Source organism: Protomyctophum bolini (assembly GCF_963924005.1).
Source record: "Protomyctophum bolini genome assembly, chromosome: 12".
Lineage (NCBI taxonomy): Eukaryota > Metazoa > Chordata > Actinopteri > Myctophiformes > Myctophidae > Protomyctophum > Protomyctophum bolini.
The window spans coordinates 33,051,698-33,078,246 of record NC_137873.1 but is presented as its reverse complement, the minus strand read 5'-3'; the positions used below and the strand labels follow the sequence as shown (position 1 = coordinate 33,078,246).

General features: G+C 41.9%; 3 protein-coding genes across 4 annotated transcripts; 2 read left to right on the top strand and 1 right to left on the bottom strand.

Moving 5' to 3' along the window:
* The first annotated feature begins 335 nt into the window (after positions 1–335).
* On the top strand, positions 336–4,354 carry gfi1aa (growth factor independent 1A transcription repressor a). Its single transcript, XM_080777481.1, has 7 exons — positions 336–409; positions 1,183–1,586; positions 1,893–2,036; positions 2,427–2,845; positions 2,989–3,126; positions 3,310–3,475; positions 3,697–4,354. The coding sequence occupies exons 2-7, from the start codon at positions 1,475–1,477 to the stop codon at positions 3,882–3,884; spliced, it is 1,167 nt and encodes a 388-aa protein (XP_080633607.1). The 5' UTR covers positions 336–409; positions 1,183–1,474; the 3' UTR covers positions 3,885–4,354.
* A 1,339-nt stretch (positions 4,355–5,693) lies between these two features.
* rpap2 (RNA polymerase II associated protein 2) lies at positions 5,694–18,494 on the bottom strand. Of its 2 annotated transcripts, none has more exons than XM_080777479.1 (12): positions 18,412–18,494; positions 17,178–17,226; positions 16,116–16,233; positions 15,322–15,420; positions 15,166–15,231; positions 14,941–15,029; positions 14,126–14,161; positions 12,588–13,752; positions 11,713–11,804; positions 10,716–10,796; positions 8,882–8,950; positions 5,694–6,193 (listed from the first exon to the last, which is right to left on the bottom strand). In XM_080777479.1, exons 1-12 carry the CDS (start codon positions 18,467–18,469, stop codon positions 6,049–6,051), a joined length of 2,067 nt encoding a protein of 688 aa, XP_080633605.1. In that variant the 5' UTR covers positions 18,470–18,494; the 3' UTR covers positions 5,694–6,048. The 2 variants fall into 2 exon arrangements, with proteins under 2 accessions (XP_080633605.1, XP_080633606.1); XM_080777480.1 differs by having other exon boundaries at positions 11,713–11,801.
* A 51-nt stretch (positions 18,495–18,545) lies between these two features.
* On the top strand, positions 18,546–26,114 carry glmna (glomulin, FKBP associated protein a). Its single transcript, XM_080777520.1, has 19 exons — positions 18,546–18,625; positions 19,104–19,208; positions 19,448–19,573; positions 20,323–20,436; positions 20,693–20,801; positions 21,357–21,648; positions 21,739–21,838; positions 22,014–22,189; positions 22,662–22,715; positions 23,210–23,240; positions 23,394–23,483; positions 23,705–23,746; positions 23,934–24,007; positions 24,121–24,205; positions 24,378–24,487; positions 24,610–24,673; positions 25,325–25,460; positions 25,582–25,655; positions 25,773–26,114. The coding sequence occupies exons 2-19, from the start codon at positions 19,170–19,172 to the stop codon at positions 25,851–25,853; spliced, it is 1,797 nt and encodes a 598-aa protein (XP_080633646.1). The 5' UTR covers positions 18,546–18,625; positions 19,104–19,169; the 3' UTR covers positions 25,854–26,114.
* Positions 26,115–26,549: the final 435 nt, after the last annotated feature.

The window sequence follows — 26,549 nt, the reverse complement described above, 5'->3', positions numbered from 1 at the left end:
GTATTTAGAGTAGCCTATAGCCTAAAATAAATAAACAAATAAGCCTATAAGACCCCAACCAATCACTGTCTGGTTACTCTGGTAGCTATAGTCAGTGTAGCGCGCAATTCAATGCAGTCGATATGATCAGATCATTTTTGGTTCTTCAAACTAATTTCCTGGACGTCAGATTTTGTGCACGTGCGCATGTGCGCGCGCGCGTGTGTGTGTATGGGGGGGGGCAGAGAGGAAGGGGAGGGGGTGTCAACATCTTCTTGCAGGGAGTGACTGCTTGCCTGCTTCTCTCTCTAATAGGCTATACTAATAGTCTATATAATGACAAACAGGACAGCAGCGATTAAAAGTTCAGCAGCTGTAGATTGTGAATTTGTGACGGCTTCTAGGCCTACTGAAAAAGTGACTGACTGCTGTGAGTATCGTGTTTCATTTTGCCTTGGTTATTATCTCAACTTACGGGTTTACGTGCAGGTGCATCAAACAAACCTTTTTCTCATGGGCTATAGAAATCGATAACGCTTTGCTTTCACCCAACCTTGAATATTCAAATAGCCGCAAAGATTTGAGGCTTTCTGATTTCGGAGGGACAGTTTTTTTTTCTCCTCTTTTTTTTCCAGGTTTTAAACCCCCCATCGAACGCTCTCGGCATAATGCTGGGGGATATGAGCTTGAGTATATGTAAAACAATAGTGCTAAAGTTATTGGGGGGTAAGACAAGGCAGTAACTCTTGTAAGGGATACCTCGGGTCCCCATTAGCAGGCTGTTGTGCAGACAGGCCGCTCACCGTGCCGTTCGCGTGTCATTCACTGGATACTGTCACCAGACCAGAGATCACTTTACCTTGCTGAAACAAATAGGTCATTATCCAGGAGAGCTTGCGTTGGGCAAATCCACAAACACACACAACCAGCCCCTTAAATCATTTTGATGCGCACGTCTTCCCTTCCCTTATAGAAGCATTTTATGTATCACTGGCGTTTAAAATGAACAATGTCTGTCATTGTCTGATTGAATAAGTCAGTTCATGTTATAAATGAAATCTCAGCTATATAATTGTAACAGCTGCTATGCGCAAAATCCAATCTCGGTTAAATAATGACTTTATAGACTTCCTTTGACGAGTTGGCCTATCACTTCCAGAATGTCGTTTTTGAAATACTATCCATCTGTTTCCACTCTTACAGGTATAGGGCCTTATAACCCCGGTCGGAGACCTTTGGGGACAGGGCTCTCTTTTTGGCCACCTGCCCGACGACACCTGTCAAACGATACAGTTGTGTTGCGCATGCGTAATCGTCTGCCAGAAATCCCTAAAGCTGGGATCGTCTGTCAACCAATGGTGTTCAAATCTGACCAGAGATAAAGTCTTGCAGGCCAGTGTGTGGACCGAGAGGATTTCATAACAAACAGACAGAGAGACAGTGACTTGACTGACTCTGACACGGGACGTCGCGCGACCCCACGAAGGAATAAACTATGCCGAGGTCTTTTCTGGTGAAGAGTAAACGGGCCCACAGCTACCACGAGCCACGGTACCTGGATGACGAGCACATCAGACTGGACGCACTTCTGGCTCATGTATGCGCAGGTATGGTGTTCAGCTCAGTGGCATTCTTATATCTTTTAGTGCCAATACATGCCGTGCGTAATTGGTAAAAAACAATAATGTCAAAGTCTAAGATTTAACATGGTGCGTAAATTCCTTAGCAGTATATGATTCTTGTTATTATTCTACCACTCTAAATCTGTTTCACACAAACTCATCAGTGTTAATTGGACTCTTCTTAAATGCATGGAACCTCAGAAAATAAACGTGTTATTCTACTACATATAGGCCTCACATTGTAAAGTAGTGGAATTATATGCATATATATCCTGTGCGTTCTATAAGCAGAGAGCGGTGATCAGGAGGATGTTGACTCGTCTCCGCGGAGAGCTGAGCTGTCCTCCAGCTCTCCTCTCAGCCTGGAGGGCAGCGTGTGTGACCGCTCCGCGGACTATGACTTCTGGCGTCCTCCGTCTCCCTCCTCGTCGCCAGGTATTATTCCACATTTTGTATATTGTTTTGCTGTAATTTCGTATACATGCCTATATACTACAAATGGTCAAGACTTAAGGAACCGTATATATACAGGCTATATGTGTTCTGTTCTCACATTTTCATGTGAAGTTTACCCAAATTACCTCCATCTGCAGACTGAAAAGCTTTTGTGGGACTTCAAACTTGTAAGAGATTTAATTGTGTTGTTACACATTTTCGATCGCCTATTTTCATAGGCAATAGGGTCGAGGATAAAATATAATTTCGCTGGAATTTCACATAGGATTTAAACATTTCACAGAATTTTCGCTCTAAAGAACCCCCACATTGAGAACCAGTGGCCTATAACATTAAATCATATTTTTCTTTCTTATTCCCCCTCTTCAGATTCAGAGAAATGTTTCACTCCGGCATCAACAGACGACGGTCACCATCGCACCGTTCCATTCCGGCCGTACGCATGGACATACCCGGGCTCTGAGCTCAGGCATCTGGTTCAGCGATCATCATATCGGGCCCCCGTGGATCACGAATCACCACCACTGAGCGGCTATGGAGAGGAAAGCGGCTCCGACTCCCACCTTTACGCGCAGCGGGGCCTCGGTGGCAGATTCTACCAGGACTATTCCTCAGCGGCCATGCACGAAATGTACAGCACGGGTACGAGGGTCGGCGACGAGCTGTATTTGGATCGCAAACACAGCAAGCCCAGCAGCAGCCCTGAAGCCAAGTCGGAGGGGAAACACCAGATCAGCGGTTCTAAACTTCAGCCAAATGGATCCTACAAGTGTATCAAATGTTGCAAGGTATTATAAGCCATATCCTTTATGGGATTTTAATATATTGACAAAAACAAATAAATGCTGCATGCCATGGTGGTTAATTAATGGCATGGTGACACTGAGTTGCATTTGCATGACTTGACATTCCAACATCGTTTTCTCAAAAGGTATTCTCAACGCCACACGGATTGGAGGTTCACGTGAGACGCTCGCATAGCGGGACGCGGCCCTTCGAATGCGACATTTGTGGCAAAACCTTTGGACACGCAGTGAGCCTGGAGCAGCACAGGGCCGTTCATTCTCAGGTAGGCTACAGACCGCGCATAAATACCATTATCATAAATAGGCATATGATTAATTATTAACGAGCCTGACCTAACGGACGAGCGTAGGCTATATAGCCATAACTCATTTAGACTAAATTGATTAGGCGAGGCCTATATGCAAACATATAAAATAATAATCTGTTTTCTCTTACCCCCACGCAGGAGAGAAGCTTCAACTGCAAAATCTGCGGCAAAAGCTTCAAGCGCTCCTCCACGCTGTCTACACACCTGCTCATCCACTCGGACACGCGGCCGTATCCCTGTCAGTACTGCGGCAAGAGGTTCCACCAGAAGTCAGACATGAAGAAACACACATTCATTCACACAGGTGAGAGAGATAAGGCATGACATTTCCAAAACATATACAAAAACAATCCTGTTAATTTAACTCCCGGCAGCAGCGTGTAAACTGCTATGCCTAACTATAGACCCAACTCGGCCCATAATTGTATACTTCATGGTTCTGTCTTCTGCCTACCCTGCGAGTTCAATTAACACCGACATTTTATTAACCGTTAGTATCCATGTGATTTGTTTTGCACACTATAGGTGAGAAGCCACACAAATGCCAGGTTTGCGGGAAGGCCTTCAGCCAGAGCTCCAACCTGATCACACACAGCCGCAAACACACCGGCTTCAAGCCGTTCGGCTGCGACCTCTGTGGCAAGGGCTTCCAGCGCAAAGTTGACCTGAGGAGACACAAGGAGACGCAACATGGACTCAAAGTGCAGTGTTGAATGACGCTTGTTTGTACTCGAGACGCACTTTCTTTTGGATGCACTGAATGCAGAAATTGTATTATTTTATTTTTTGTTTGTTGGCCTATACTCCGTTTTCTACTGCTGTCAGATGTAGGCCTAGGCCTACTATTGGCTGAGGTATACACTATAGGCTATATTGGGTTGATTTAATGGAGATAGGCCTACGAATTTATTTAGGCTATAGTCTATTGAAAGTATTCTAAAAATGTTCTTATAAATGTTATTTATAATTAATTTTCGTTAGGCTACAAGTGGGTAGGCTATATATTGATGCCATTTTCAAAATGAGTGGCCTAAGCAAAGCAGTGATTTAACATAATAGCAGCATATGACTGAATGTCCATACGTTTTTAAAATAATCACTCATGTATTTTATGATTATGACCCTTTATATCGAACATTTTAAATACACATTAAAAAATGAAAAACGGGAAAGGGCGAACACCCCGAACCAATTTTTGTCAACAAATGCTGCTTGCAACATGTCATGGCTCATTCTTTCTAAAAATCATTGATATGCTATGAAATTGCCTAACTTGATAAGATGTAAATGTGCGTTAAGATTTTGGATAGATTTTTAAAAGACTATTAGACTAGAATATAGTCGTTTAAAAATCTTTCGAAAATCTTAGTGCATGGGAGGCTCAAGCTTTAAATTAAGAACTATAGGCAACTTTCTCGTGAAATGCTCAGAACGTTATGTTAGGCCTATACCATACAGCAAGTTGAATAGTGAATATAGTAGGCCTATAGCATTTAAACAAAACACCCTTCTTCTGAATTGGCCTTTATATTAGCTATACAAACATTGCAAAACTCCAGTTAAACATCAATATGTGTGCATTGTAAAAATTAGAAGCATAAGCAATCAATCACGTTTCAAGGCTATACATGACAGCCTGGTCGAAATAAAACCCGATTTAAAGTTATAGGCTATCTCCCGGATTTAAAAAATAAATATATAAAAAAAAAATCCGGAATTCTCCTAGCGAGAGCCACCTGGTCAAAACCAAATATTTTCACCCGACCAACAAATTAAGTTATGATACCATAAACCTTGAGTGAAGGAAGTCCAGAGAAAATAGCGTCACTTTTATTACTCCACCAGTTCTTTTATAGCATTCATCCTCGTGGCCACATGACGTTGCCCCAGTGGGTGTGATTTATTTGGTTGAGCTTTAAACCATCTAGGATCTGATTTAGACGCATCCACCTACATTGTATTGTGTAGGCCCATGTTTGTTTTACAATAGATAACGCGATTACTTGAGCACAGGGTTGCTATGCACCTGTCAATTTAAATAGCTTCTTCAAATACTATATAGTGATTGGGATAAATGGGAATTACGGTAGATTGTTATATAGGCTATCTAAACACAGATAGAATGGAATCTGGATCAACTGTCCAGAAACAGTAGGCCTATATGCAAAAAATGTTGATCAAATGCATTCCAAGAAACTTTCAATCCGCAAAAATACCTAACATCTATTCAGGAATAGAATGATACTCACAGACAACAGCAGCCATCAAAAGCCCAGTCCACCAATGTTTTGCAATGCAACGAGTTGCAACTTACAGTCACAACCACTTGCAATCACTTGCAACAGAAGCCCAAAAACTGCTGCAACATGCAACATGGCGATTCAGATCGCTGCAATGTCTCTCCGCAACATATTACAACTGTTTTGTTGCATCACGGATCATTGGTGTGGAGACTGTGGACTAGGTGGACAGATTACATTCATGGTTATTGTCACTTGCAAAATATGCACACAAAACATGAGAACTGTTGACATTTATTTACATGTATTGTATTCAGACATACTGTACATCCTGAGTATGTGCATGGCAGCAAGAAAGTGTGTTGGAGAGCTGATGGGGTTTTGTACTGCTGCAGGGTCAATAGTCAGGGAGCAACTGTTAATCGAACTAAACTTCAAAAACTGTGGAAATGCAACACGTTGTGAGCTTGTAGATCTAATTTTTTTTGTATTTTTGTAGTACAAACAACGCTAAATTGCTAAATCGAGTTGTTCACACAGAAAACATTTTGAAAGAGGAACACACAAAAAAACAAAAAGGAAATAACCATATAGTTGCAGCTCTATAGATCAGCAGAGAGTGTGCATCTGTAATCTGTCAGAGAGCTGAGGTTTTGATCTGCTGGACCAGGGCCAGTAGATCTTGCTGCTGCAGTTTGAGCTCCAGCATAAAGGCGTTGAGGTACTCTGCTGACGCCGGCCTCTCCAGGGCCTCACGCACCACCAGCGACACCTCAGACAACCTAAAACACACGGCAGACGCAACTGTAATGTAGCGTATGTTAATTAAGAACCCAAATTGCTCTTAAAACAATGCAGCAAGAAAAAAATTCTTGCAGCATGTTTCTATAGTATGTATTTGTGTGTATGCTTCTAGCACACAACTATACTTTTTTTTTTGCATACAATTCTTTTTCAGTTATGGGTATAGTGACTATTTCGAGCTGTGGATTCCAGCTCATAGTACTGCACGCTTCGACTAGCATGGTTATTGGTTATACCTTGCCTCCTCCCTCCCCCAGCTCTACCTCTCCAGTCTACCTGTGTATAGGTGTACTGTTGGCTAATCTCCGGTTCACCCCGGGGTCTAGAGTTGCAGGGGTGGGGGCATCCATTATTCAGTTGGCCGCAACAATAGAGGCCAGACCAACTCCACACTCACAGCTGCCAGGCAGCAGATAGATAAGACAGCACGCCAAATTATTCATGACAGAGGGATGACGGACGCACAGGTTAGGGAAGTTGATTCGGGAGAGTAATGAAATCATACAGTACAAATAAAATGGGACATGCGGCATGTGACTTGATGAGGAAAAAGGACGATGGGGTGGTGCAAACTGACCAAAGCCAGCTGAAATAGGTGAAATGTTCACAAGACCATTTTGTTTGTTATACGCAGATTCGAATGGCTTGGCTTCCCTTCCCTGTGAATCTCTGACAATGACATTGTTCATATTGATGAAGTCAGTCTAACTCAAATATGGAGATGGGGACATACTGCCCTCCAAGTACAGCTCTAGACTGGCCATAGCATGGAGGGACGTTGGATTTGGGATTATTAAAAAAGAACAATGTTGTCGATTTGAAAATAATCAGGGCATTACTTGGCAGAAGTCACAGACGTTTGACGCTGATCAGTGTAGTAGTATATATGTAAGATTAGCCACGGGCAGACATTATGAACATACCCTGTTCCTGTCAGTATTATAATTCAAACCCATAGAGGTATAACATGCAGTATTCCTGTGCCTTTAATGTTCATGTGAAACAAAAATGTTCTGGATGAGCATTGAGCAGGTGAAAATATTTGTCCAAACGTTTGATAACTTTTTCTTGACCCAAAACATAACAGTGAAAACAAACAATTTGAAGTTATTAATCTACTCAACCTATCTTACTGTTCAGAGATCTGTTGTGGCACGAAAACTTTGGATGTCAGTTTCTCGAATCTCGATACAAACTTCTTCCAGTTTGTTAATCTGGCCACAACAGCGACAATTGGGAAAACCTTGCTTTATACAAAATCTAACCTCTTTTTAAAAATGCCACAATGCAAATAAAGTCAGAACAGAAATAAGCAGCATGTTCAAACACTCCTCGAAGTAGTACAAGTAGTAGTAGTCCAATACTCCAGATTGTTATAAATCAGAGTTGTAGTTTAAATGGTTGTTGTCATCATCTCACTTAGGCATCAGGTGGAATGTTTCCCAGGACATTTTATAGTCTGTGTATTTAGATTGTCTCTGTGTGTGTGTATTTAGCTTTGAACGTGTACAGGACATGGGCCTGTGTATGTGCTACTCCATCACGGATATAGAGGGAGCAATCAGATGGAGATAAGGCCAGGAGTTGTCTGTGTGTACTCAAGACAGGAGCAGCACGGAACTGTCCGTAAATTGTGCACACACACACACACACACACACACACGTTTTGCCTGCCACAGAACTCTAAACTAAAAGTAAAGGGTTTGTTATAGAGGAAAACAATGTCCCGGAATAAATTACACAGAGACAAAGTTGCCCACAGTGACATAGAACAGGTCTAGGCTATGCGTATGATTGGTCAGAGAGAACAATGTGTGGTTGCTTTGATTTGCGCATTTTCTTAACCACTTGTATGAAGTCACGGGAAATGATTGCTTTTCCAAATATTGCAATAGAAGATCGAAAACAGAGCATTGATAGTTGATACACATGCCAGGACCATCCATTCATCATCTACTCTACTGATTGCATTTATCGATCAACTGTGTACAACTGCAAAGTGAAGATCCACTCAGAAAAATCACTTTGCTCCAGTTGTGGTGTTAAGTTTAAAGATTTGTAAAGATGTTCTTCCATGCCCCCCCCCCCCTCCCTCTCTCCTGTTCTCCTGCCTTGCTAGGGAACAGGCTGTGCAGCTGTTATCGTATGGAACCATAACACACACATACAAACCTAAAACCGAAAAACACACATGCTAGTGAGATGTTCCATTCTCTAGTATGCGTGTTACTGTGGCAGACATTTAACAGAAAGTTTCATGCTGTTCCAGTCTAAGCACAAATTAGTGCTGCACAATTCATCGGAAAAAGGTCGAGATCTAGAATCAGACAACTACATTTTAGCGAGAATCGTGCAGCACTAGTTGGTCGTCCAATTCATTTTAGTTACCCATATATTTTTGCCCCTAGAGAGACTTTAAGATGTCTAAATGAATCACTTTGATGTTCAAAGTCACAGTAGTTTGCCACATTTTGAATGTAGTAATGTTCAGCAACAGCAATATTTTCATGGAAAAAACGAGAATCGTGCGAGAATTGTGATCTCATTTCTCGTGGAGGAAAATTGAGAAATAATTGAGCAAGAATAGTTGCAGCACTACACTAGCACAAATACAAATAAACACATAAAATGTAGAAGCACCAGCACAATACACACAAAACACTTACAAATGGAGAAGGACCAGCGCTATCAGTGTCCATTCTGGGGTTTTGTGGATTATGTTGGTGTTGGTAAACCTACAGAAAACAAGAAATGATTGGAGTAAATCTTATGCCACAGGCTTTTCTGCATTTTCTATACAGTATGTGAACACATGTAGAGGAATTAATGTTGACAGAAAGTTTATGAGTTCATGGACACATTTTTAATAGTTTTTACCTTATATAAAGAGCAAAGACAGATATAACATAATTGACATTAGAGATGTCCCGATACTGTATCGGTAAAGTATTGGTCCTGATTTGTCATATCGGTATCGGTGAATATGCCAGTCTAACCACATTTGTGTGAGGAGTCTGCTATAAACACGTGCACAACATGAGACATATAGCTAGATAGTTATTCACAACACTCTGTATTCGGTATCGGCTAACACAGAAATTGTGGTATCGGGATCAGATCGGAAACTAAAGAAGTGTATCGGGACATGCCTAATTGACAAATATGTCTAAAGAATGTTGGCCCTGGCCGAGAAGTGACAGGCATTATGATTAATAAAAGTCCAACAGTCCGTTGTGCAGTGTTCCTACATGGAGTGCTCTGAGGCCAGAGTAGTGTTTACAAGACGCCATTGTACAACTGAGGAAGGGGAAAGAAGGCTGAACGAAGTCTTCGAGAGTCCGAAAACAGTGGCAGAAAATGGACATTTAGTAAAATATCTCCACTTTGCCACGAGATTAACATGGACCTTATTCTCCCCACTTCCTCCAGTGATTATGGCAATGAAATATATGTCGGGCAGAAACCTTGTATCTCCATATTTCAACTTTTTATGCTTTTATCAGCTTGCAAAGCTGATAAAAACTACGGTCACGTGGACTAGTCTCTAGTGGCGAGATTCTATCAACCTTCGCAAAAAAGACAATTGTAATACATGCGTTACTGTTGTTACAAAAAGAGTAAAGCCGAACATTGTAATGGTTAAGATTTGTTCAGTTTCACTTTTCACGAGGTAACTGGTCCCCATTAGCAGGTTGGTACCTTGCATAGCTGCATTTGCTGTTGGTGTGTGAATGTAGAGTGACAAAAAGGAGTGGAGACTAAATCATTCAAATTCAAACATTACATTTTCTTAGCTTGAGACACCTTAATAACTTTTTTATTATGATTATTCTTTCTTTATTTCATTTTCCTAGCACAATTAAGGGTGCAACAAACAGTGGCAAAGCACTACATGTTTGTGCCACTACTACAGCATATCAATATGAATCTGGTAGGCACTAAATTCACACAAGCGTTTGACACTGACAGTGTATAAACTAGGAAAAGAGAACAATCATTAAATCTGACGAGGTCCTACCAACCGCCGGAAACCTCTCTGTCAATAGAGTGGTGATGAATGGCTCTCCAACGGGACTGTGTACATTATACAACTCTTAGCGTCCATTGCAGTGGGACCAGCGAGCAGCCAAAAGAGAATTCCTGGAAGTAGGCTTCTTACTGGATGTGTTACTGTGCTGCTATTAAATCACTGCCATGGGAAGTCGACAGCATTCTGCCAGTTACCACTTCCTGCTGATGGCAAACTGTGCCAGCCAATCACAATCTGCAAAATGTCTATGGCAGGAAGTATGTTCGAGTTCGGTACAAGCTTTCGATTTGTGTCATTTTATTATATCAAGCAAATAAATACACATGACCAAGTACTAGTTATCTACTAGCTACCGTGTACGACGTCACCTCAAAACAAAACATTTACGGTTGAAAAGACCCTTAGAGGGACTAAAGGAATGTCTGTGAGTGGGAATGGGGTACAGTAAGTCTGAAGTGTGGTGTGCTCACCTGAAGGTCTTGACCAGGTTGTTAAGATCCCTTCCGATGTCATGTATGGTGAGACGCATCGGGCCCACAACGTTTATGAGACTGAGACGTGTCACAGATAGAAAGGTCAGTTATATGTACAGCAGATCACGTCCAAGTAAAAAAGAAAAGTCAATTTAGTTTTCATTAACAGGTTCCGTCCATCCGACCTGTCCTCGCGTCCTAGGGAATCCAACCGACGGATTCAAAGGACGTGTGTACTGTACACGTCCTATAGCGCATCTTCAATGATATCACGCGATGGAGTTAGACCCTAAGGCCGCCGTACGCTTCGCTCTGCGCTCACCGCTTACTTCCTAGTCATTGTACCGCGGCAGAAAGAATGCCTCGTCTCTCCTAATCTAGAGCGCTCTCCGTGGTTTTGACCTGATGGATATACTAAGCTCTTCATTTCTGACTTCTCAACTGCCTCTCGTTCAAAATAAGAACGTGATGGATTATTTAGCGATAATATTAAAACGAGAGAAAGGTAAGCAAGCAAAATAATATCTTAATATCTAAGCGGCCATGTCTTCCCGGCACCCCAGAGCTCCTATTTTGAAGGAATCCCGGGGGTGATTGTGTAAAATTATAGGAGGTCCAACTAGAATCGATAAATTGAAACCAAATGAATGATGTCCCACCCATCCCATTCATACCTTTAGCCACAAGGACAGCAGATGATAAATGGTTCAAGTACTATAGACGAATAACAATATTGTGAAGGGGTGAGAATAAAATTTGGACTTAAACTGTTGTGCTATAAAACTTTATAGCTATTTGCTATAGCCATCAGGTTTATTAATGTCAATGTTACATCAAGAAACTGTGCACGTGAATGAAAGTATCAGCTTCTTTTGTACACGAAGAAATGTTACATTGTTGTAATCATGTAAACATTTCTTTGACACATGAAGAAAAGAACATGCATGAATGTGCACACACACACACACACACACACACACACACACACACACACCTTGTGGTGAGCTTCTCCATAGCGATGCGTTTCTGAATATGGTGCTGGGCAGTGGAGTCAATGAGGGGCAAAACTATTTCATTCCAGCTCTGCTGCAGAGAAGACAAAACAAAAAAAGTAAAGGCCATTAGGTAGATGAAGGCTACTCTACAACATACACCTTCACTTAATGCCCCCACCTTCACTTAATTTATATTATTGATTTCAGCTGTTACAATTCCAAACATGCAAACATGACCCACATAAATTACTTCAGTCTATATTAGTAGCTGAATGATTAGTTAGTAATTGTTATGTCCAATGTATTTGCATTTAAGTTCATAGTATAACTAAATTCATCAGGATTCCAATTCAAAAATAGCAAAACATTATTCAGGATTTCAATTCAAAATAAAATATAGCAAAATAGCTGATCTACAAGCTCGTTTTGAGATTGGCTATTTTTTCCTGACAGTGATAGATATGCAATGTGGGCCTCTGGAGTGAGTGTGGAAATATTGTGGCCCCTTCCATCGTCCCTGCTCTACAAGATGTTTGCAGCGCCCCCGTGTGGCCAGTGGCACATGCGACACAAACCAATGTTCACATCTTCCCCCCCTCCTTCATTCACCTCTTGACATCCTCCACCCTCATAATCTCCCCATGCTATGAGAAAGGTGGGGTCATTTCTAAGCCTTTATTGGATAGTGATAGTGGAGACAGATGAAATAGCAGGATAGGTGGGTAAGGAAGGACAAGCAGCACGGGCCCTCGGGTCAGACTAACCGGGTCGGCTGCACGCTCTACCAAGTGATAACTGGGACTGACGTTGAAATCATTTCCATTTTCAATAAAGTATGTTTACGCTTTCGGTAATTCTCCAGCACCTCTCTCACCTGAGTGTTTTCTGCAGGCTGTTTGTTCTCCTCGGGCTGCGTCCTGCAGGTGCCCTGGTAAAACTCTGTGACCCTCAGCTGCATCTCCTGGGTCTGCTTCCGCAGCCCGTCATAGTCTGGAACTGGAGCCCACGGCCTCTCCTGCTGCCCTGGAAGCCTGGCCTCGACCCCTCCGTCTCCCTCTACCACCGCCTCCAAGTCATCTTCATCCAACTCCTCCTCCTTCTCTTCCTTCTCTTCATTTACTTCCCTGCCGTCCACGGGGGGCGAGCCCGGGCGGGGGCCGGCACCGTAAAGGAATGTCAGTGTCTCCGCGGTCGTCCAGTCCAGCAGAGTCGTTTTCAGGCATTCTAGTAGGTTCTGCCGGTCGGTGTCGGGCCCGGCAGCCCGGGCTGAGTGGTGTTGGAGGAGGTCGCGTAGGCCTGCAGCCCCTCTCTGGCTCATACCCACCTGGGTGATGTCGAGGCCTGGTCGGGCTGCGCTGGTGTCGCCCTGAGTCGCGGGGAGTGGTTGAGGTGAAGCGGAGGGTTCCAAATTAATTCTGTTTTCGGTATAGGCAGACGGGACAACTGCAGTCGTGTGTTCTTCTTGCAGTTTACCCTGCTTCAGAGCTGGATCTCTGTCTGGAGGAGCGTCGTCGGTGGTTGCCTCTGTTTTAGAGCTCAAATTAAGCTTAGCTACTCCCTCTTCTACAGAATCAAGGTCAAGCGGACCTCGCTCCTCGCAGACCAGCTTCTGCACAGTGGGCTGATCCACCCCTATAGAATTAAGTTGTTTGTGTCTTGCCATGTCTGCGCCTGGTTCTGTTTTAGAGGCAATACACTCTTTACTATTCTGTTTAGTTACATTCTTATTTAGCGTCTCTCTTCCTCGATGCTGGGTCTCCTCTTTATCCTTCTCTCCCTCCACATTCGCCAGCCTCGCCGGTTTCCCAAGCTTTCTTTGCTCACCCTCATCCGTGCGCTTGGGCAGTTCGCCCCAGTGCACTCTGGGTCCCTTTCGCTGGGACACCACGCTGGAGACAAAGTCCTGTTCCTGTTCCTCGTCGCTGGCGTCGCTGTGGACAGAGCCGGCTGCAGGGCCCTGACGCTCTAGTGAAGGGGTCTCAATGTCCTCCTCGCGAAGGCACGTCGCTGAAAGCCTCACCTCCTCACCTGAGCTACCGCTGAACACAGGAAAGGAGGTAAAAAAAAGGGTTGGTTTTTAGTTACTTACTTACTTACGCCTGACACCCCTACCGGGGTATAGGCCGTCGACAAGGGTTGGTTTTTAGTGCCTATTATTTATACTTTGCGCACAACCGTATCACTCAATCAAGATATTTCATGTCGTCACAATACAGTTTTCAGTTGAAATCAGTTATCTTCTCAGAGCGACTATATAGCTCAACTGGAAGTATATTGTGTAGATATTGTTATAGTATAATATTATGTTCAATGTTGGACTTGGAACACCTTTATAAGACACACACTGCCTCTTTTGTATTTGATCCTTTGGTTGAATCTAAATCGTGGATTAAATAAAATAATAATACATACCCATCTCCTTTCTCCATCAAAGTGATTTCTGGAGGGCTGTTGGTGGGATTTAAAATAAAGACAAGATGATGATTACAAGTTACAACATAAGATGATGGCCTTAAAATAGTAGGGTCAACATTCTCTTTCCCATTCAGGCCTGACCTCAAAAAATTGTTTTCTAAATCATGACAATTTTCTGAAAGATTTGAGGCACATTTTAACGATTTTTCAAAAATAGCAGACAGCGCGAAACTCGGTGGCACTCTATGAGCTTGTAGATCTGCTATTTTTCAATAGCTAAATTATAACATAATGTTTAAAACACCAAAAGGGGTTCCGGCCCAAAATGGGTTAATGAATTTGATCAACTGCCCTTTGGCAGGCATTCACAGAGGTTTGTCATCATAATTCTTGAAATTATACTATTTCTCAAATACTATACTGTATATAAGCATTATGTCATGTCCTTGTGTCTTAGCATGTTTCGATAGTGTTGCATCAAATCTCGTCTGTTGGTCCTTATATGACACGATGAAGCCAATCTACATGTTGTACTTTTACATTTCTATTATATTGTAGCCCATTCTATTGTGTTCTACTGCCACATCAGTGTTTCATGTTGTATGGTGTACGTTTACCCGTCATGTATTCTATTGTATTCTACTGTCACATCAGTGTTTCATGTTGTATGTTGTACGTTTACCCGTCATGTATTCTATTGTATTCTACGGTCACATCAGTGTTTCATGTTGTATGGTGTACGTTTACCCGTCATGTATTCTATTGTATTCTACGGTCACATCAGTGTTTCATGTTGTATGGTGTACGTTTACCCGTCATGATGCCTGAGCCACAGGGGTGTCGTTGGTATTTGCAGCTCAAACGCTTTGGACGCTTTGTAGCAGAAGTTACTGCAGAAGCTCTGAACAGCAGGGAGGCAATATTAACTATTACTTGAATTGCTTCTACAAAAAGTAACACGCTAAATATCTGTTATCCATACATAAAAAAACGAATACAAAAATAACCAAGGGTTTTGCAGTGTACACAGAACTTACCTTGCGGTCACTGATATCATATATTTTATTGGTCTTGGTGCTAATTTTGAACTGCTGGGTAGGGATCTATGAATTAAAGAGCAGAAATGAATTACAGTAAAACATACTGTCCTATACAAAGTGTAGTGACGATAGAGAAAGATGTAGGGCTCTCACCTTCCCTAGTTTATTCTGACATATAGGATAGCCACACAGTTTAACGATGGATCTCTCCTCTATGGCATCTTTGTAATTGTCTGCAGTTATGAACTTTGCCTGCAAGAGGAGGAGAAAGGGAATTGGTGAAAAACAGTAAACTATACTGTACTATGCAATATGGGTGGCTAAGATGATCTAATGGTTTGAGTGACCACATCTCCTTACTATGTTTTAACCCATTTAGGCCTGACCTCAAAATTAAAAAAAAATCTTCTAAATCCTCCAGTTTTCTGAAATAAATATTTTCACGATTTTTCAAAAATAGCAGACCTATGAGCTTGTAGATCTGCTATTTTTCAATAGCTAAATTATAACATAATGTTTAAAACACCAAGAAGGGGTTCCCGCCCAAAATGGGTTAAATTATATATGTGAGTAAATAAGTAAATAAAATAAAAATAGCCGATATAAATGCTCACAAGGTACTGTGATGAGATGTGTTGTTAACTTGTAGAACGGCTACTTTCACTATTATTACACAACACAATACAAAGTACAGTATAAGGGCTTAATTCAGGGTTCCCCAATTAGCCTGCGGAAGAATTTCAAGTGTTTAAGTGGTTAATCAATTTGTCAAAATACATAAATTATATTTATTTTAAACCCTGCTTATTGATTATTTGATTAATCGGAAAAGTAATCGATAAAATAATAACCACGAAAATAATCTATATTTGCAGTCTTATTCGACTGTACGTTAATAACTAAGTAAATAATCTATATTTGCAGTCCTATTTGACTGTAGTACTTACACAGTCGAGAAGAAAGTCTTCAGTCACACTGTCCTCGTATAGGAGACGTTCCACAATCTGAACAGCTCTCTTCTCCAAATCCAGCTTGCCCATCAGTGCTTCCCTTACAGCCTCTCTCCTGTCATTGGACAAACAAATGGAGTCGTATGAGGGGGTGGGGCAATTGGTGGAGAATAATATCTAAGAGGAAAATTAGCAAGAGAGGCCAACTTTGCTTTACTTCCCGTATTGGCGCTGCACTGCGGCGACATGGGCATAAGGGCTACGCCTATGCGGGCCCTTTATCTAAGACAAATTTCTTCCTCGGGAGACAAATAATAAAGAACCTTGATCTGCGTGAGGTGGGCGGTAACATTATTAGGAGACGGGAAGAATGTTGGAGTCTATTCATTTCCAATGGGAGAATGAACGTGAACACAGCTTCTGAACCATTCCTTAACTCCATGGTCACTGAACTAAATACTGGACCCAATCATCACAAGGCACACCATATTTATAAGATATTCATAGTAAAATGGCTTCTTTTGAGATGAGTCCGGAAGCCTCTCTCTGTCCATCTGCAATTTGACGGACAACACATAGGGGGATCTGGCCCCATATTTAAGATGACAATATGTGAATATTATAACAATGGACACAGTGACATACAAGTGAAATAAAATGTGTATTCCAATGCTTAATAATATAATTTTCCAGAACTGTCTTAGACTCTTGGTTGATGGGGGCTGATTTGGGAAATGGCATTTGCCATAATGCTCTCAATGCTCCACATTGTCAGTGTTGTCAGCCTGGGAGAGGGGGAGGGGAGGTCGGGGAGAAGCAAACCACACCTACTATATTTAGGAGACCATTTGTAGGCTTTGTGTACCATTTTGCGGCTCCAATGATGTTCGCCCATCTTCATAAATAGACCATCTTTGATAATATACATATACTACCCCCCCCCCCCCCCCCCCCCCCCCCCCCCCACACACACACACACACACACACACACACACACACACACACACACACAAACACACACACACACACACACACACACACACACACACAGACACACACCTTCTTGCTTCTTCTTCAGCGTTCATTGCTTGTTTCTTTGCTTTGTCACCTGGCAAAATGATAGGAATAGATAGAATAGATTAAATTAAATACACACTGATCAGTGATCACTACAGACAGACAGTCCTGTTGTGTGTGTGTGTGTGTGTGTGTGTGTGTGTGTGTGTGCCCCATGTGTAGTAGTTGAAGTAAGTTTACATTTGTTTACTTTGTGGACTATCCATGATTAAGGCTAAGCATTACACTGATTTACAACAGGCCAGGGTCCACCATTTTCAATTCATCCGAACATTTTATAGACGTACAAATACACTTCTGTAAAAGTGAAATCATCATAGATGATAGTGCTGCTTTGAATGCCATGATTCGCATACATTATTATTGTGGAAATATTTGTAGTTTTCAAATGGATATATGACTGAAGAGCTGAACCCAAGTCACAGCAATTAATTGTTGAGTGATAGTACACACTACACACTGAGCACTACAAGCAAATAATAATGAAATAAGTGTTCTATTGCTGGGTTAAATAATAGAATATATGTAGCTCTGGTCCATAGCTCTAATGCGTTGCATTCTAAATGCGCTATGGACCAGAGCTAGAATACATGTAATAATGTATGTATTCAATTCTAGGGTTAGGGCATAATAGGGCCAGCCAAAAAACACAAGATGTACACAAGAGGTTCCCAACCAGCAACCATCCCCCCTCTGGTGGTACACAGAGACGTCGCCCAGAAAAGACAAGAATGAAATATTTATATTTATACTACAGGTACTAGTTCTTCTGACCAAGCAATTGGTTGAAATAGGCTATCCAGCCGTGCTGAAATGGGCATGACAATGATGACAGCACACCTAGCCGTTATCAGAAGATTTGAGAACGGATTAATCACATTAGTGCTGATTAGTGATTAGACAGAGTTCTGTCAGAGCAGCATTATTGGCTTAGGAATGGAACAAAAGGTATTTTAACATCAGTTATTATGGTGGTACTTGGAAAGCCAATTTTTTTCTGAGGTGGTACTTCAGTATAAAAACATTAAAAAGGTTGGGAACCACTGATGTACACTAGTACACTACACACTAGTCTAGTACATATGAGAATGATAACGTGTCAGCCGGCCGCCGGCCTACAACAACAGGTGTTCTATCAACACGAACAGTGAATGAGCATTAACTATAATTACTCGTTTGACTTTTCGAGATATTTCCAATTTAAATGAAAGCGAACCTTTTGCAGAGGTTTTTGAGGAGCGGTTGCTCCGTCTTCTCTCTTCACTGTCCTCCATGCTGCTTCTCTGTTGTTTTGCCAAGTTCACCTCTGAACTATGACGTGTTTGAGTCTACGGCAAGTCTTTGGGACCAGATTAGTTCAGTCAAACGCAAAAGCACTTCCTCGCTTCACACCACAGCCATGCATGTTCACGCCACAGCCTCTCTGACATGTAAGTAAACATAATGATCTATTCAAAACGTTCTTCATCAACAAGCAATACATTAACACATTCATTAGCGTTGGACTTCTATAAAGTAAATATCGTGGTATGGTGGGTATGCTGCTAAGCTAACACATCAATACATACACCATTCTCTTGAAATCAGTCCAGTCTCATTACATTTGACAGTTGTCATCAGTATGATTTTTAATAGCCCTGGTCCAGTGCTTACAGCGAGACTCGCTGTAAGCACTGGACCAGGGGTAGATTTTTAACAAAGTGTTTAACTTGAACTGTAACCAGCACAACAAACAGCACAAAGATTTGTCTTCATGTACAGGACCACAATGGAAACAAGTGTTTGTGTTATCCTTCAATCAACAAAGAACATCACTTTTGTGTTAAGAAATATTTTACACAGCGTGAACATCAATAGGCTGTCTGTGTGTTGTTTATTATATTAATAATAATACATTTTCTTCCATAGAATCCTCATGGTTTCAGTTTGAAAGGAGACAACCAATCCTGTAAAGACCATTTCTGTAAAGCAGTGATGGCATTCGAGCAGCTCAGTGATGTCGTCCAAAGATGTGTAAGTCACAATAGCAACTAGACTCTGTCTGTCTGTCTGTCTGTCTGTCTGTCTGTCTGTCCGTCCAGCCATATATTATCATCCATCCATCCAAATCACCGTAAACATAGTCCCCTGGCTGTAAACAAGTTCTTGAGCTTAGTCCAGTTACCCTGGGTAAACATAGTACCTTTCCTTTCCCTCCCAAGTGTTTTTAAGACAGAGAATCACATCCAGTTTTTGCCCTCTCTTTCATACAGCAAACAGTCCAAAGTGATGACTACACCACTGAGGATTATGATGTCTTTATGATTGCCGGACGGACTTGCATAGAGGAGGGAGACTCTGCTCAAGTCCTTAGTATTGTTGTGGATGACAAAAATCAGGTAAGGAAGAGGGTTTGTGTGTACTCTATACCAGTGGTTCCCAAAGTGGGGTCCGGGGACCCCCAGGGGTACCTGAGGGAGTTCCAGGGGGGACCCATCTATTTTGTTCATGTTCATAAAGTGCTAAAGTGTTTAAAGCAGTGGTTCCCAAACTTTTTCATGTCAAGGACCCCCAAATTGACACTACTTAGCCCGTGGACCCCCATTTGAAAAGATATGCCAGGGACCCCCATAAGAGAAGACGTACACATTTAGACGTCTACATTTAGACGTCTACATTTAGGCGTCTACATTTAGACGTACACATTTAGACGTCTACATTTAGACGTCTGTATACATTTAGACGTCTACATTTAGACGTCTACATTTAAACGTCTACATTTAGACGTATACATTTATTTGTTATCCGTGTTGCGAGGATGAGGGGGTACCTGGAAAAATATCTACCCCAAAAGGGGTACCTGGTCCAAAAAAGTTTGGGAACCCCTGCTCTATACATGTGCACACACACAATGTGAATGAGTTCCCAGATTGGCTGCCCAATAATATGAATCCAAATTGTTGGTGGAAAAACCCACATGTAATTCTTGTTTCCATGCCATGGCATGTACTGTATATGGAAATGTACTACATTTGTTATGACTGCTTATTTAGTTGGTTTTCTGTGTGTTATTTTCCAATATAGCCTATCTTTGTTCACCCCATGAAACCGTGTAATATCTAATATGTAGTCCCTTCATCCTTCTCAGGCCATAGTGAGATGTATGGGTTGGAACCTGCTGCCTCCTCTGATCCAAGTTCTTATAAAGAAGGAGGACAAGAATCTTCCTCACTGCCTGGCCATTTTCAAACACTTGATCAAGGTCTGCTTCTCAGTCCCACATTGATGCCATATCTTGCATTTTCTTCACTTGAAAATAGAACAAATTAGGCTTTGTTGTTGTTATTTTTGCATATTGCATAGGGCAGCTATACCTTGCCAATTCTCAGTCCTTATTTCATATGTATTTATTGCGTTTAAAATGGCACCAGTCAAAGAAACCTACAGTATAGATGAAAGATAGTTTTATGGTGACAAATGGTCCTGAAGTTAAAAGTTGTTGTTGTGTATTTGGTCAGGTCTGTATTCCCAAGGAGCTGCTGGTTGGCTTATTGGAGCAGCTGGATGAGGCCCACCCGGAAACCATAACAGACACCATTGTCCTCCTATGGAAACCACTACAAGACGGCAAGGAAGATAGTTCACTTTACACATACTTACACCCAACTATTCTACATGCATATGGGCTACAGTTCTCGGAACCTTTTGTTCCCAAGGCTACTTACTCTTATGTTTACACACATACGTCAACATAAATACTGTATAGTTGGTGACATGTGTTTTGGAGAAGCCACAAAATCTGAGCTCTCTGTCCCAGAAATGATATGTCTTTAACACCTCCATCTTTCGGCTCATTCTTTACATCCACCACCCGATTCATGCAAAAAATAGCCGAGCTGCAAGCTCACAACATATACTTGCACTTAGTACTGGTGATGATAGTTTCTTGATCCTAGATTATTTATTTCTATGTATTACCTTGTGTTGTCCTTGCTTACTGTAAATCACTCTGGATTAAGAGCCTCTGCTAAATGCCTAAATTCAGTTGTAAATTGGCGTGCAAAAAAACGGAGTTTATTGTTTCTACTTGCTTCCACCCCTCACCCTCAATCCTACAACACTCCCTGGATATCTCTCTCTCTCTCTCTCTCTCTGTGTGCCTCTCTTCACTCTCGCTCACAGTGCTGGGGCGTCTGGGCAGCCGTAAGGCCTCGTCTCTGGGCATGGTTCTGTCCACTCTGCTTGAGCAGGTGGCCAAGCTTCCGGTCCCCAAGACCAAAGAGCAAGAAAAAGATGACAACTTCTCCCTGTGCCGCTGCTGCACCGTGCTCCGGGGTTTCATCATCCCCCTTGTACACGAGGCCAGGCAGAACGTCCTTACATTACACAAGGAGACGCCAGACATGGCTGTGGATGGAAAAGACGGGTGTCTGCTGGTTAAAGAGGACGAGCTGAAGACGGAACTGTTGAAGTTGTAAGTGGGATTTTCTTTGTTCCACAGCTCAGATTCGTTCGGTTTATAATAATAGGTAATCAAATCTATGCTTTTTCTGTCTTTCTGTAGCTGTATGAAGAGTCTGTGTGAGCCTCTCTTGGGCGTTGTGCTGACGGATGCAGACACCCTGGCTGTGTCTCCCATTAGGGACTTCGCTGAAGAGATATTGGTAGGAGCCCAATAAAAAAAAGTTGTTTAAGTTGATGTGTAATATAGCACAAGCACATGACAGCAGTTGCAGGTATGTTTGCTGCACTGGAATTGTGACCGTGCTCCGTCCTTTCTTCTGGTGTGTGGAAATGCATGTGTGTGTGTCTGTGTGTGCGGATGCCTATTTTCTATAGTTCAGTCTAACACAAATTGGGGAGCCGCTCCATAACCTGGTGTTCCACCCTGGGCTGAAGAGGAAAGCGGTGCCAGGGTTTCTGGAAGAGGAGGTGCGCTACCCCAAAGAGTCGTTAGCCAGCCTGGCTTATCTTCTGTTTGTCAATCACCTTGCTGCCTTGCCTGCTGTGTTCAGGTAAATTCACCTTATTCTTGTTTTGCTGAATTATGCTTACCATATTAACCCTGGTGTCCGTATGTATGGGGAAGAAAATCAATAGTAGCAGATCTTTCTACAACAAGCTCACAAGCATTGCATGACAAACAAAGTGGTTAAAGTAACATTTTGACTTTATGACCTCCAAATATTCCTGCCCATTTTGGCCTAGAAGTACAGCACACATTAGATTGGCTCGGAATTCCCGAGACAAAGTGAGGGAGAGAAGTCACATGGAGATAGGTGGCTCTCAGAAGTGCTCAAACGAACATAAAGTCACTGACACATGTCCCCACAACAGCCTGGAAGAGAAGCACAGCACACATTAGCACAGCTGCAGAACTGTTTTACCAGCAGTTAAAATGTGCACCTTGCCTTCATTACTTATGCACACTTTGACTAGCTAATAATGGAATTTATAATGTATTTGTATAATCTTATTTATTTTCAGCCCTGTGTTTCTCCTACGGTGTAATATGGAACATATCAACCTGCTTTTGTCCAGGTAACTACTGTAGTGTATACAGTATGTGTACATTACTCAGTATAACAAACCCATTTTTTTAGCAGAGGGTGGCATGCCCATTTCCTTTTCTGGTACAGTTTCCTAAAGCTTTGTTTGATTGGCTCAGCAGCAGTTTTATTGTCGAGCTCTGACTGAGATTGGGTGGTCGTGGTTCGATCCCTGACCAGTTCATACCAAAGATTAAAAGGGGAACCCAATGCCTTCCTGCTTGACACTCGGCATAAAGGGTTGGATTGGGGGTCGCTGCGACATACTAGCGGCATGTCCAGTGGGTGTAGTCGTAGATCAATCTGCCTTACGTTGCTACAGAAACAAGGCCCCATGGCTCTGCAAGGCAATCAAACAAAGCTATGTGAAGGAAATAGGCATGCCACCTCTGGGAAGCCCTGCCTGGACTACAGTTAAGCACAGAGCCTATAGATTGCATTTACAGCATTGTACGCCCATGTTTTACCCGTGTTTTCTGTTGTTAGAACTGAGGAAACATGGATTCAGAAAGGATTGGTAAGTCTTCTCCTAAGCATCACCTTACTTACTTAGTCCCATTAATGCATGGGTGGACATAAGTCCATAAGCCTCTGTGTGAAATAAAACTGCCTACATAATGCTCGTTTTTTACTTCCTGTATATTGAAAGTGTATGTTTCTCGGTCACCAGGAGTTGTATCAGAAAAGTCTGATGAGGACCGAGGATGCCAGTCTCTCTGTAAACCTTCTGAACATCAAAGCCTTCATCAGTGTCCCACAGGTACAGTACACAAAAATGTCAGCAGAGAGAGACAGTGAACACAATGTACAGATTGTAGCTTTAAAATCCTGTCCATCTTTCTGTATTCAATTATACAATTATTATACTACTGTTTTACTGTGGAAAACGAAATACAAAGGTTTTTGGTAAACATAACCAGTTGTTCAACCATTGCACATAACTGAAATGGTGGCTTGGCATGTGTTTTGTTTTATTTTCAGAACTTGGTTAAAGTCATGACACTATGTCCAGCACACCATTTGGTAAGTGTTTCAAATGTTTCCTTCATAACTGTCACTTTCATTCTTTGCCAAGACTAAAACCATCTACAAACAGAATTGTCTGCTAAATACAATTTCCTATGGATACAATTAAGCACTGAACATGTGTTAACATAAGAACCGAACACATGATTGGTTTCAACATTTTTACGTTTTCTTCTGTTGATAGAGAACTAAAGGTCTACAGGTGTTACAGCTGAGTATCGATAAGTTTGACACTGAGGCCAAGTACAAATTCTTACAGTAAGTAATAGTATCCTATTTAAATTCTCACATGAAAATCTCACTCTCCACACTCTGCCGCACTATATTGGTTCTCTTGTTTCAGGTCTATGCTCTTGGTTGTCTTGTTTCAGGTCTATGCTTAGGATCAGCAACCACTCAGGAGTGGAGGGATACATCATCAAAAACATCAAAAACCAGATAGACTATTCCCTGAAGGTAAGACCAATGTGCAAAGGCAGAATTCTGTGTGCAGTACAACACCTGCTACTGTACAAATCTGCTAAATATGGCTGTGTCATGTGAGAAGAAAAAGCCTCAGACAGGCAGTGGGATCTTGTGTTTGTCTCCATTCTTACTTTATCTGTTGTGCCTCTGTCTCTCTCCTCAGCCAGGAAACGGTAATGAGTGGTTCCAGGGGACACATCTACTCCCCCTGCTGCGGCAGGTGCTGCGTCTCCCTGATGGCCCAGAGACAGACCTCTTACAGTACATGGACAGGTCAGTCAGTACACACACACACACAGTTTGTCTGGACTGGGTAGCAGCATGGCTAGTAAAGCTTATAATAAGTACTGTTACTACTGTATACAGTACGTCTGTTTTTTCTTGTTTTTTCACAGAGTAATGGAATCTCTGAACCTCCTGCGCTATTTGGTCATCAGAGACAAAGAGTCAGAGAACCAGGTAGCTTTAGTCACAGACAATCTACAGCTGGTTGTGCATTGGGACATGAATTTAGATTTGTCCATGATCTCGGGACACAAATGTGTGCGAGCGTGGTACAGTCCACTGTTTATCAACCACTGGATGAGAAACACTGGCTTAGATACTATAGTACAGTGGTTCTCAACCAGTGGTCCGGGGACCACCAGTGGTCCTTGAGGGGGTTCCAGGTGGTCCCCAGCTAAATGGAGAGTTGGTAACCAAATGGACCCTTATCTTTAACTTTTGAGAGTGTACAATTAAACTAAATTGACCCTTATGGGTCCATTTGGTTTAATTTTATGCTCTCAAGAGCTAAATTATTGCATAACATCTGCATTACTTAATTTACAAGAAGTCTACACAATTAGAGAATGTAGAAGAATTGTTATTTTGATCAACGTTTGCCTATGGTACCAACATCAATACAGAATTGTGGACACACTCTTATCCAACGATAACAAAATATTCTAAGTTATGGGTCCGAGTCGGAGAGGCTAAATCTCATCAAATGGTGGTCCGTGGCTCAAATGTCAAATAAATAATGGACCTTGATATGAAAACCACCGCTATAGTATATAAATTATATTGGTCACATTTGTCATGTGATGTCTTCTCTTCTCGTGCTTCCAGACGGGCATTTGGACAGAGCTGTGTAAGATCGAGGAGAGCTTCCTGAAGCCCCTGCGTGTTGGTGTGAACATGTCCAGGGCTCACTATGAGATGGAGCTCAGAAGCACCATGGACAACAAGAGGACCAAGGATATAGGTACCAGGTTTTATTTAGTGTAAAGGAATTAAATGAACACACAGGATCTTACACTAACCCCCTATGTATCCTTACTGCTCACAACTAGTCTTCTAACTGCACACATGGATTCCTTCCACAGGCAGTTCAGCAGCACTTTCCGTAACTGTTGGTGAGGAGAAATTGGCAAACATGACTAAAGACTCACAGATACAGGTAATTAGTGATGTACTAAATGTTTTAATTTTAATTTTATTTATACAAATGCAAATACATGATTGTCTTTTTAGCAAATTAAACAAAACACGTTTACTACTTTTTACCTCGTTACAGGCTCTGCACTCAGCCCTGGACACGTTCGACATGATGGAGAGTGTTTTGGCGCGGATAGAAGAACTGTCCTTAGGAACTTAGGAAGCAACAGAGTTTGTGTTTTCAGTTATGTTACTTAAACATATCGGTATCATTTACCATATGTATGTATGGGTTCCTTACATTTGCAATTTGAGGAGATACCTGTTGTATTTTTATTTGTTTTCTTTTCTCTTTTTCTACAACTCATAAAGGACTTTGTCACATTCTGTTGATTTGCAAGTGTGTTGGAACTCGTCTCAGAGTCAAACATCCAAACCATTAGTATTCCATGAAATTAAAGTACCTTTTAATCACCTTGAACCCTAGCCTCCCTATCCTAGGGGCGAATATTCATTTCTACAACCTCACAAAGCCCAGATCTACAAGCTGCTACAAAATTGTGGGATAAAATCTTAAATTAAAAAAAGAAATGCACTCTGCCGAGGTGCCAACTTGAGCCTTGCACGCGCAAGAAGAGCGTGCAAGTACTGCTGTCTATTACAACTGCTGTTCTAAATCCTTTAGACCTGCTATTGACGTTATATACTACCCCGACATACAGTACATACATACCCAGCCGATCATCAAACGTACCTTAGTTACGTCATCAAGAATGGTGGTCCCTTATTGGTCGGTGGACAACAACCGACATACATATCCAGCCGCTCTGCTTGCGCAAGTAATAATAAAAGGTTTTCAGTCCTTACTGAAACATGATGAGAATAGAGACAGATTATGATGACACCAATATGTGTG